The sequence below is a fragment of the Myotis myotis genome, unplaced genomic scaffold (genome assembly GCF_014108235.1).
Source record: "Myotis myotis isolate mMyoMyo1 unplaced genomic scaffold, mMyoMyo1.p scaffold_m19_p_7, whole genome shotgun sequence".
In the NCBI taxonomy this organism is placed as follows: domain Eukaryota; kingdom Metazoa; phylum Chordata; class Mammalia; order Chiroptera; family Vespertilionidae; genus Myotis; species Myotis myotis.
In genome coordinates, this window is record NW_023416379.1 from 24,612,211 (window position 1) to 24,625,068 (window position 12,858).

Here is a 12,858-nt window from a genome sequence, read left to right on the forward strand (position 1 = left end):
AAACCCAGTATCTAGTCTAGAGGCCAAGGCATATTAGCCTCTCAAAAAATGTTGGCAGAATGGAAGAGTTATTCTACTAGCATTATCTGTATTTAAGAAGGAAACAAAATACTGAAAAAATATTTTACTTTAAAAATAATTTTAAAAAGTAGAATTCTAGATTAAATTAGAATATAAGATTAGGCCTTTTATATTTTTCTAAAATTATTCTTAAATTCCTTTTATGGTCTCTAACTGAAAATTCTAAAACAAAGTTTTATAATCCTGTTGACTATAACCTTTCGGGAGGGAAAATTTCTGGTATTTATTATTATATTTAAGTATCCCTTATATTTCCTTAATGCTATATACTTTAAATTATCATAAATTATCATTTTATGTATGACTAAAAAATTATGTCAATTTGAAGAAAGTAGAAAATTATAAACAAATACAATACTTTGTTATTTTGGCCTTTCAACACATTGTAAAATATCCAAATGAGGTAAGCATCTGGTCCTTGTCCCCAGAGATAACAAGCTAAAGGAAAACTAGGGTGAATGCACAAGAGAGCCATACGAGCATGTACAACGATAACATGAAATTACAAGTACTAATTAATACAGCCAAAAATATCTTAGGTGGTCTCAGGCATAGACTTAGTTACATATATAACTCATGTGTGCATGTATTAAGAGTGCTAAGGGGTAGATAAAGCACTTTTGCAATAATTAAAGCTAGTGGTGGCTTACTCTCTGATGGACTCCCGGAGGAAGAGGGCCTAAGCAGGGTCTGGAGAAGGGGAAATCTTGGCTGGTGGAGAAAGAGGGAGAGGCTTTAGAGAGAAGGAAGCTCAAATGGTAGCACAGAGGCCGAGAAGAAAGGAGAGCAGAGTGGACTGTCAGGAGAGAGCCAAATGCCAGGAGAAAGGCAGGGACTCGGGGGTTGGGGGGGGGGCCTGTAACAAGTAGACAATGATTAATTCACGTGTGGGAAACTAGAGCCAGTGCATTTCAGACAGCAAGAGGGGATTAAGCAACAATACTATCCCCACCTCCCTACCCCACCCCACCCCACCCCACCGCAACTGGTGTTTTCCCAGAGGAAAATAATTAGACCAACCTGCTTTAACACAGGGTATTTTTGATGCCAAATAAAATCATAATACTTGTCAGTGCATAGGGTATGATACCTACATTAAGATCCTCATATGGTATAGAATGCTGGTCAGTTTACATTCATGTGGACATGGGTCACATGACTGATTCAGTTTAACAACTTGTAGTAACATCAAGTGTTTCAGCAGGTTTAAAAATTATCGTTAATATAGGAAGTATGCCTGCATTATCAGTTCTCTCTGCCTAAGCACTGCCAACATGGTCTCCATACCAGCATTTCTCCATCTGGTCACCACCAGCAGTCTGTACTTGATGTTGCCTGTCATCTAATGGCTGATCCTTGAGGGCACGTGAGAAAACAGCCTGAGAAAAACCTCTTAAGGAGCTTGCACCGTACTCTCTGTTCCGTGTGCTCTTTGTGGAGGAAAGGAGATTGAGCACTTTTTTATTTTTTTACTTTTGATTTTGAAGTAGTCAGGAATATCAAAAAGTTGCAAAAATAGTACAGAAACCTCCCATATCCCCTTCAGCAGCTTGCCCTAACCTGACATCTTATATAGCTTTGACGCTATCACCAAAACCAGAAAATTAACGTTGATACAATACTATGAACTAATCTACAGACCTTATTTGAACTTCACCAGTTTTCCCACTGATGTCCTTTTTCTGATCCGAGATCCCAACTGCACTTAGTGCTCACGTTCCCTCAGTCTCTTCCAATCTGTGACAGATACCTCCTATTTCTATATCTCCCGTGACCTCCACACTCACCAGGAGGATGGCCAGTTATTTTGCACTATGTCATTTTCAGTTCACCAATGTCTTGTCATGATTAGGTTGAGGCTGTGCATTTTTGGCAAGAGCAGCACGAGGGCGAAGCTGTGCCAAGCACATCACATCAGGAGGTACACGATGCTGATGTATCTTATTATTATGATGTTTACCTGGATCGTTTGGTAAAGAAGGTGTCTGCCAGGTTCCTCCACTGTAAAGTCACTGTTTTCCCTTTGTAATTAGTAAACATCTTGTGGGGAGATATACTCAAAATATCCTGTTTCTCATCACTCTTTTGCCTCCTGATCTTAGCAGCCATGAATGGCTCTTGCCTCCAATCTTTATTACTGTGGTGTTTGCCTAATTTTCTATTTCCCTCAATTCCTTCTATTCTTATAATTGAAATTTCTACTAAAACAAAGACTTGGCCCTTCACCATATATTTATAGATTGATTCAGTTACTTATAGCAGTATGGACTCATGGATGTTTAGTTTATTCTATGGGCTATAATACAATGCATTTTATTTTATTGCTCAAATTGCTCTGGCTTAGACTTCTGGGAACACTTCAAGCTGTTTCCGGTGTCCTTTCAATAAGCCTCCATCCTTCCTTTTGGGGGCACTTCCTTACTTTGTGGCATCATAAGATGTTCCAGATTCATCTTGTATTTCCCTCACTCCAGGCCAGAATCAAACATTTCTCCAAGAAGCTCTGATTCCTTTTATTAAAGAAATGGTGTTTTGAAACCAAGATCTGGGTCCTCTCCACACGTATGTGCTCATGATGGCATACTTTTAAATCTGTTGTTTTGTTTAGCATGCCTTTCAAATTTTGGTAGGCTAATTATAGTAATTTGTCACCTAAAAGGAATTTTTATCAGGAGAATATGAAGACAGGCATTTTTAATGTAGCTCCTTTGAATCTTAACTGTATAACAAAATAGGGACATTTAGAAATTTGATGGAACTGTCAATGTTTAAAACCAGTTCATCTTGTCATATAGACCCATCAATTGCATAATGGTAGGTAGTATACAGTACACATTGTCTTCACCTATCCTGCAAGGAATATAAAAAAATACTTTCTCTATGGAATTCTCCTCTAAAATTTCCACTTTAAAAAAGTCCTTTCAAGCAGTAATTTCAATTGTCATCTGAGACTCCCAGGGGCCTCAAAGACACCAATTTCACAGTGGAAAGAAATAACACTTTCCTTAGCAAACGCTTTTCACAAAGGAAGTGCCTTGTTCCACACATGGGTTGGGTAAAGCAGTGCCCATCACTGGGACACCCATGGAAGGAGACAGGCCTCTCTGCACTCACCCTATCCCTTCCCTAAACGTAACTGCATTTCACCTTTAGTGTGGCAATCAGTGTGCTTTATAAACTTCCTGTTTGACTTACAGAACAGTTGCAAAGATAAGTCAAAAAATTCCCATATACCTTCCACCCTGCTCATACATCTTATATCGCTATATTTGTCAAAAGGAGGAAACTAGCATTGGCACAATTCTATTAGCCAAACTACGGACCTCATTGAGATTCCACTGGCTTTACACTGACGTTCTTTTTCAGTTCCAGAATACAGTCCATTAAATTTCGGTAATCCATTTTAAAAGAAAGTGTTTTTTTGTTAAAATCAGATGAACAGATCCTTTATATGATATTTAAATTATTCCCAAGTATAATCTATCTGTCCTGTCCTCATTTGGGCATTGTTGGTTTTGTGTTTTGTTTTGTTTTTAAAAAGATATATATATATATATTTCAGAGAGAGGAAGGGAGAGGGAGAGAGGGATAGAAACATCAATGATGAGAATCATTGATGGGTTGCCTCCTCCTACATGCCCCCTTCTGGGGATTGAGTTTACAACCCAGGCATGTACCCTGACTGGGAATTGAACCTGGAACCTCTTGGTTCCTGGGTTGACCGCTGAGTCACACCTGATCGGGCAGGGCATTCTTTTTTTTTAATATATATTTTATTGATTTTTTATAGAGAGGAAGGGAGAGGGATACAGAGTCAGAAACATCAATGAGAAAGAAACATCGATCAGCTGCCTCCTGCACACCCGCCACTGGGGATGTGCCCGCAACCAAGGTACATGCCCTTGACTGGAATTGAACCTGGGACCCTTCAGCCCGCAGGCCAATGTTATATCCACTGAGCTAAACCAATTAGGGCAGGGCATTCTTAATTTAGGTTACTAGTGCATTTCACTCATGGCCTATATGTACCCCTTTTACTGATACATGCCTATTCCCTTTCACCCCTTGTACTTTTGAGTATGTAATTCCTTTCTAGTACATCCCCCACATCCAAGTTTATTCCAATTCAATCATTTAAATATAAATATATGTTAACTTCCTTAAAGCATTACATTAGGTTTACATTCCTTAGGTTCACATCCAACTACTAGTCATGTGTTTCAAAAACTTGCTGGATTTTTTCTTTATGTAACATTTTTATGCTATAATAATAAAAGGGTAATATGCTAATTAGACCAGACATCCTTCTGGACATCATTCCGGATGTCCTTCCTGACGAAGCTGAGGCCGGAGGGAAGCCAGCCCGGGTCCCAGCAGCCAGGGGAAGGAAGGTCTACTCTTGCATGAATTTTCCTGCACCAGGCCTCTAGTTTGTGATAATCACGTGAAACTCATTTACAAGCAATGTTTCAAGCAATGTTTTTCAGGGGTCTCCTGCTTTCCAGGCACTGTGCTAGACAATATGCTCAGCACAGAATAGAATAAAATAGATACTGTTGCTCTCTGGTGAGGGAATCACCCAATAGACAAGAAAATAAAAGTAGCTTCTGATTGTGGCAAATGTCACAAATGGGGAAAAAACATTTCCAAGGAGAGAGAATACAAAGAGCCTAATCTAGACTTTGTGGTAGGTCAGGAGTCTGAGACCTGGAGAATGCAAAGGTGCAAGGATGCCAAGGTATGAGGGACATTTCTTACATAAGAAAGAAAGAAATTAATGTTTACTAATGTTTAATATAAAGATCGACACTGGTGCCCTTACTCTCAAGTCAAATAGGCATTCTGAGAGAAGAGAGGAACTTCTACAACTTGGAAGTATGAATGGTGACTTAAAACTTCACAGAACCATTTACAAATAACCTAAACTTTAAAATAGTTTATATTTACCTTTTAAAATTTCTACTTTAGAATGTTTTAAAATAAATGTACAATAGAACATGCTTCCAATTTACGTATCTAAAATCTATCTATGCGCGCGCACACACACACACACACACACACACACACACACTCACACAGGGAAAGAGCTTTGCTTGAAATCTTTTATTATTGCGTAGACTATCAAAACCCTTTGGAAGTTTGCCTTAGAGTGTGAACACACACCTCACTCAACATTGGCCCTTTCATATCTCACTGCAAACATAGACCAGCACTTTCCAAACCTGGCTGCGTGCCCAAATGACCTGGGAATTGGATTACAATCAGACTGCTGGGCTTTCTCTCCAGGAGAGTCTCAACTCAGCCTGGGAGGAGCCCTGAAAGCTGTAATCCCAAAGGACTCTTTGTATCACTCAAGGCAACGGCAGGTTTGGGAACCTGGTAAAGATGACGCAGGAATGTGTTTATGTGTTTTCTGAGCACAGATACCTGCATATTGAAATGCACATGTATTTGGGTCACTTGTATAGTTTTCTTTCTCTTCATATCCAAACATGCTCTTTAAAGACAAGGCAGCAAGTCTTCCTCACTCGCAGTAAACACTCTGCCTGCTGGACCATGGCTCAGACTGTATGCCCTAAATAAATGACATTTGCTGACTGAGAAGATTAATAAAAAAGAAGGCTAACCTGGTTAGCCTGGTCTTAAACGCAGGAAGGAGACACCATAAATGATAAATGAACAGTAATATAAAACATCAAACACCAAATATTTACAGAGTAATTAAGTATTTCTGACCTGGAACCAGAATGGTAATGGCTGTCTGCACTGCCTTCCGGATGATACTGTCCAGGGCAAACATCCAGTGTGGCTTGATGTTATGATTCCGAAGAACTTTATTCACCTGGAGAAAGAGAGTGACATTTTGATTAACTTTTAATTGCAAATAACCTAGCTGATGCAAGCATCTGGATTTATCAACGAAATAACAAAAAGGACTCTTCACCTTGAGTTGTGAATAATTTATGTCACATGAAAAACTGCCACTTCCATTTAAAGTTCAGTGAACCCCATGTAAGCAAATGAGATACATTATTTAAATGAAAGGCAGTCTGGTTAAACGAGAAGGGTGCTCTGTTAGAACAGAGAACGTGCAGTCTCCACCTTTCATGACGTCTGCAGATGGATGTTGGAGGAGATTAGGGGGAAAAGAGTCTGAGGGGCTTTTTAAAAATGAGCACTTTTCTTAAATGTTATGATCCTGCTGTTTAATACTCCCAAGTGCTTCGCCACGCTCTGGTGCCCTGAAAAAGCAGGTGAAGGGGAGACATGAGCGTGTATGTGCTACCTGCCTATTTGCCACAGTGCGTGCCTTGGTTTCCTTCCCACAGTTCTTTACACTTCTGCAAATGGGAACAACCTGTTACAGCACTCCAGAAAAGCTGTTCACATTAAAGCTCTCTGTTGTGAGGGCACCTTTTTAAACCGAGTAAGTAACATTTCACACATTTCTTTATTTTTTTAAAATATATTTTTATTGATTTCAGAGAGGAAGGGAGCAGGAGATAGAAGCATCAATGACGAGAGAGAATCATTGATTGGCTGCCTCCTGCACGCCTCCTACTGGGAATAGAGGCCGCTGCTCAAGCACATGCCCTGATCGAGAATCGAACCTTGACCTCCTCGTGCATAGGTCGATGCTCAACCACTGAGCCACGCCAGTCGGGCTCACACATTTGAATAGACACTGAAATAGATACAAACATTACCTTTCTTTTAAAAAATTATGTAAGATAAACATAACATAAAATTTACCATCTTAACCATTTCTAAGTGTTTGGTTCAATGGCATTAAGGATACTGACACGGTTGTGTTACCATTACTACTGTTCATCTCCAGAACTCTTTTCATCTTGCAAAATGGAAACTCTGTACCTATTAACAATGACACCATACTGCCCTCTCCTCACAGCCCCTGGCAGCCGCCACTGTACTTCTTGTCTCCATGAATATAACTACTCTAGGTAACTCATGTAAGTGGAATCATACAGTATTTTTGTGACTGGCTTATTTCACTTAGTGTAATATGTGAGAACTTCCTTTTTAAGGGTAAACAATATTCCACTGTATGCTTAAACCATATGCATTACCTTTTTAAAATAACCTTTATCGCTTATTTAAAATGTGGATTAACTCTACTAATTATTGGCTGACAGTGTCCTCTAAGAAAAGAGGCTACTTTTCTAACAAGTCTCTGACTAGAGATCTTCGAGGCAGCTGGGGAGGTGACCTCGCTGCAATCCTGCACTTTATAAAAGCTGGAGTTCCAGTTGCTTATTCTTTCCCTTGCTCCATCTTCATCAAAACCTCTCAGTTAGAGGGGAGTGGGTTGGAGGAGTTCCTCACAGTAGTTACTCGCAAGAAAATGAGTCAGGGCTTGGTTCTCACTTGCTCTAGCAAATCCTATCAAAATGAGTCTGTCCCACCACCTTCATTTCTTAAAGGAGTTTCCTGCTTTTTTGATTTAGCATTGGGCACAACACCTGGTAAACTAGAATATTTCTCCCAAGAGTCACACACAGAAGATGGAAGAGAGAGCCCCTATGACCATGACTTGCTCCTCCTAGTTTTTCATTAAACAGTACATTACACAGGGCCCATTCTCCAGGTTATTCCCATTCTGGACAATGAGTGAACAGGGTGGTGTGTGTGTGTGTGTGTGTGTGTGTGTGTGTGTGTGTGTGTGTGAGAGAGAGAGAGAGAGAGAGAGAGAGAGAGAGAGAGAGAGAGAGAGAACTAAAGCACTCTCAATCTGAATTCTACAAGCCAATTTGCTTTTCATCCTCCAGGCTGAAAGCCAAATGTGTGGGCAAGTGCAAATTCACTGAATTTTTTTATTCTATTCCCAGATGGTTGGGTTTCCCTACTTGCAGTGTAAGTGTGCCTTTAACACTGAATGTTAATGTTAGGCTTTGCCAATTGCTTTCATGACCTCAATCATGTCAGGAGTCTTGTCCCCACCCACAATATAGCCCAAAGATGAGGTGGTTTACACAGTCTCAGAGAATATCAGTGGATGCTGAAGGATTATAATTTGGTTTTAAATCAGGAATCATTTGATGCTCCAATTATAATTGTCAAGATAATCTATAATAATAAAAGCATAATATGCTAATTAGACCAGACATCCTTCCGGACATCCTTCTGGACGACCTTCCAGACGAAGCTGGGGCTGCAAGGGAAGCCTGGGTCCCGGGTGCCAGAGGGAAGCCAGTGCCAGCAGCCGGGGGAAGGAAGGCCTACTCTTGCATGAATTTTGTGCATTGGGCCTTGAGTTTCTACATAAGAGCAATAAATACATTAGGGGTGAATTAATTTTTTGAACTTAAATAAAATTATGCAAAGTACTTCTATATTCATACCACAGACAGTGTCAAGAACTCTCTTATTTAAGTCTGTACCCTGTAAGGGCCTTTTAGGAATAGCGTCAGGCTTTTTTGGTACAGAGCTCCACAGATAAGTCTCATTCAAGAATAGCATATGGTTTTGAATCAGGCTTTTGGAAGATGGACTAGCTTGTGTTGCATAGCAACTGTTTGAGAGCGAGGAATCCTCAGCAATGTCTCATTAGATCATGTGTATTAATTTTCCTTCAGTGATGCCCTGGGCTCTGAAGTATATTGCTGGCTAGAAAAAAAAGTGAATATTTATTAAACAAACATGTTTACTAGTAACTGAGGTGGAGGGTGGGGTGGAGGATTATTGGTTTTATTCAGTAATAGTCATTCCAATCTGTACGGTCATTTTCTCAATGTCCACTAGATGGCACCTCTCCTACGGAATGAGAGCATGCATGACTCAAGTGTGTTCTGTTGCTCAAGTCACCGAAATAGTGACCCACCACATGATTTCATAAGAACAAAGTTGAGCCATGGAGATGTTTATGAGTTTTGCTATTTTACATGGTGTACACTTTTATGTATATTTAACTCTGGGGGATGCAAACATAGAAAACACAAATCTCACACAGCACGCAAAAGGGCAACCATCTCACACTTATCCAAAGAGAAGGGAATTCATTGAAATCATTAAAGAAAGAAAGGCAAGAGAACTTAAGTTTCATCCTATTTTTCTGACTAATTTTAGCCAGAGTTTGTGGAAAAACATTGGCAGAATTTCATACTTACAGCATCTTGAAAGCTGAAGAGCACCACCTGGACCTGACTGATGCCGTGGCTGTCGAAGTCCAGCTCTAACTTCAGCTTTGACAGGGTGGTGGCTATGATTTTTCGGTCGGTGGATCTCACAAATTCTCTGAGGCTTGTGATGAGGGTTGTGATGTGCTCCCACTTTAGTTTAGGTTCTTCAGGCCCCTGTGAATAAAAGCCAGTTAACTTGTCAGTCGGTCAGTGGGCTTAGGAACGTGGGCCTGCCATGCTCACAGCCCCTGCTGGGAAGGACTGGACTGCCAAATGGTCTGTCTAAGGAAAAAAGACCATATTTGAACAATATGGCTCCTTCCCCTCCTCCTGTCCTTTCCAAGAAATAATCAGGCTTTGGGAAGAAGGGTACCTACTCCATACGTTAGCCAATAGCCTTGATACAGTCAGATACACAAAGCTTTGCCCAACCAGGGACAGGCAGAGGCAGTAAGACTCTTACTCTCAGAAATTTTAATCAGGACCTAAGGAGAGATTCAAGCAATAAGCCATAGGACCCCAAGCTCAAAGTCTGTCCAGAGAGAGAAGTCATAAAACAGGGGCAAGAGTACATCTAGTCATAAGGAAGGAAGCCGGAGCAATGGATAGGGAGAGAAGTGGACACAAACAGAAATGGCACATCAAAGGGCCCATAGCCACCGAGCCAGGAAAAGATGTACAAACTCCTGGAACTTGAAGTCCCTTGGACTCACACTCTAGGCTTGGCTGGGCACTATGGTTGGACTCCTTCAGAGGCCCCTTCTCTCATTGCTATGTATCTATCTACATGTCCCCAGTACTTCAATTGCCCTTGAACCATGTCAGTTCCTTGCAACTGAAAAGGGCTGGCTTCAAACTCTGTCCTTGAAACAATTCCTACCCATCAAAAAAGCAATTACTTATAGGAATTGACCAACAGAATATTTTATATGTTAAAAATAAAATACAATTCTAAAAATTCCCTCTCTCAAGCTGAATTTCTTTTTACTTGCTCAAGCAACATTGCTTCCTTAAAGGTAACATAGTAGGATGTTATTTATTCTCTTTTTACTTTAAGAAACAACAGGATTGCCCTGCCAATATGGCTCAGTGGATGGAGTGTCAACCTGTGGACTGAAGGGTCCTGGGTTTGATTCCAGTCAGGGGCACATGCCTGAGTTGTGGGCTTGATCCCCAGTGGGGGATGTGCAGGAGGCAGCCAATCAGTGATTCTCTCTCATCATTGATGTTTCTCTCTCTCTCTCTCCCTGTCCCTTCCTCTCTAAAATTAATAAAAATGTTTTTTTAAAAAAATAAACAGGATTTTTTATAATGCTCATGTCTATCTCACATTATACATTTTGTTACTAAATCATCAAAATTAAATGCCTCAACTGGATTGTGAAAAATCACAATATCTAGGGTTCTATGAAAATGGAAGCTCTTCCTCTCAGTACATTCTCATCTGGAAGCTCACTCTCATATTGATGTTTGCATGAGAAAAGATTATATTGAAAATCCTGAAGGCTGTCATTAAGGTAATATTTTAAAATGAGACTGGGAACAATTATAAACTGTTTATTTTCTTACCACGAGCTAAATTACACCCAAAGTAAACATTCACAGGAAATATCATAATAACATGAAAACATGTTCAAGAAGAAAAATGTGACTTATTCAGGAATTGGAAGCTTAGCTTAGTGAAAAATCAGTTAATGTTTGGCACCAGTTTAAATAGCAAACATTTTTTTGACATTAGCATTGTTTTCACAACAGAAAAACATGTTGCTTCTGGGCTTTGGATGTGAGTGCCACTGTCCTACAAGGGAACGCTGTCTACTTCAGGAAATGTAGTCTCTCTAGCGTATTTCAGCCACTTACACAATCGTTGTTTCTGTTTTAACTCCTGTCCCTGTGTGCAGTCACTACTGTGCCTTCACGAATGAGCATCTTAGTTATCGGGTAACACCTGATTCGCCATCAGAAGGTAGCATCTGACAGGGTGCCTTTTTCTAAGCATTCCTGGTATCATCACAGAATCTTTTGCAAAGGTGCTCTCTATTCTTTATCCTTTAAACTGCCTTAAAAACGATGAGTGGATTTCAGAAGATGCTACAGATTGAAAGGCCTTTCGTGGGCTGATTTGAGGACCTGACCGCCATCTACATTTCAGTCTTGTTATAAAGGGTAGGCTTAAATGTAAAGATGTACCTAGAAATATGTAATACAATGGAAAGAATTGTTTCTATCTGGTTGTAGAAAAACACTGAAAGATATTAAATATTGTTATTAGCCTGTTTGATGATAACAATAATAATAGCTAACATCTGTGGAACATTTCCTATTATCTCAATTGCTCATGATCTTAGTTATTCATTTTTGTTGTTGTTAATACATTTTTATTGATTTCAGAGAGGAAGGGAGAGGGGGAGAGATAGAAACATCAATGATGAGAGAGAATCGGCTGCCTCCTGCACCCCAGGCATATGCCCCTGACCAAAATCGAACCCGAGACCCTTCAGTCCACAGGCCGTCGCTCTATCCACTGAGCAAAACTGGCCAGGGCTTAGTTATTCTTTATAGCATTTCCTCTTTTATAGGTGAGGAAATTCAGCCTCAGAGAAGTTAAATAACTTGCCTAAATCACACAGCCTTTAAATGGTGGAACTAGTTCTGAGGTAAGTTGTGGCTGAGCCCACGCTCTCAATCGTTACATTCTTCTGCCCAATTAGCTGGGTCAGGACCTGCTCTGCCACTAGACCATCAGGTGGAATCACAGGAAAGGATTCACAGTCGCCTCAGCAGTACAATCAGCAGGACCCTCACTATTACTTGATTCTGGATTTAGCATGTGATTCTGACCAGCAGTTTCTGGTCCTCACTGGTCCCTCCTATTGGTGCACCAAGGCATGCCCTCTGATGGCTTCTTTTAATAAGGTTGACTTTCATGTGTCTTTTTATAGAGAACATTCAAGTGTGCTTAAAAAACTAGGAAATCACAAAACATTTGAGAGGATTAACCAACATAAAAATTTAAGAATTTCAGCAAAGTCATGGAAGTGGAGTTTCTTGCTAGGCTCTGTGCTGAGAGGTGGGACAATGACAGTGATCAAGGTTGTCTCTGCCCCGATGGACCCATGATCCAGTGGAGAGACAAAGAAAAACACCAAAAAACCAGACATTTTCTGTACTGGAATAACACACCCTTTGGGGATGAACATGAGATTTAAACAATCCCTGAGTTCTGTGTTTCTGGCCTAAAACAGGTATCTTCACTAATGGCCATAGGAGAGCCTTCACTCCACAATGATTTTCCCTGTCCCCTCACCCCAAATGCCACCCCCTCCCCTGCTTTACGTTTCTTCCATCACTTGTCACCATCTGTCATCCCAGGAAGGAGAGCAGTGTGGTGGTTAAGAGCACAGACCTGGGAGCCAGACTGCCTGGCTCTGTCACTTAGGCCTGCATGGCCTAGGCAAGTGTACTCACCTCCTCTGTGCAAAGTGAGGATGCTAACAGAACTATTTATATAGCACTATTCTCATGGGGATTAAATGAGCAAATACCTATGAAATACCAAGAACGATAGCTGGCTCATAGAAATTGCTTGCTATTACTATATGTTTAAAATTTCTTATATTTACAATATTTATTATTATTA

The 12,858-nt window shown here is 40.4% G+C and overlaps 1 protein-coding gene across 5 annotated transcripts in view; it reads right to left on the reverse strand.

Moving 5' to 3' along the window:
- MAP3K5 (mitogen-activated protein kinase kinase kinase 5) overlaps positions 1–12,858 on the reverse strand; it is a 178,427-nt gene that overhangs the window by 12,487 nt on the left and 153,082 nt on the right. For 4 of the 5 annotated variants that reach the window (XM_036316104.1, XM_036316103.1, XM_036316102.1 and 1 more), the window contains 2 exons: positions 9,207–9,392; positions 5,818–5,923 (listed from right to left, as the gene is read on the reverse strand). In XM_036316104.1, the coding sequence (XP_036171997.1) occupies positions 5,818–5,923; positions 9,207–9,392 (292 nt within the window). Of the gene's footprint in view, positions 1–5,817; positions 5,924–6,595; positions 6,767–9,206; positions 9,393–12,858 lie in introns of those variants that run through there. The other variant, XM_036316105.1, reaches the window with a different exon arrangement.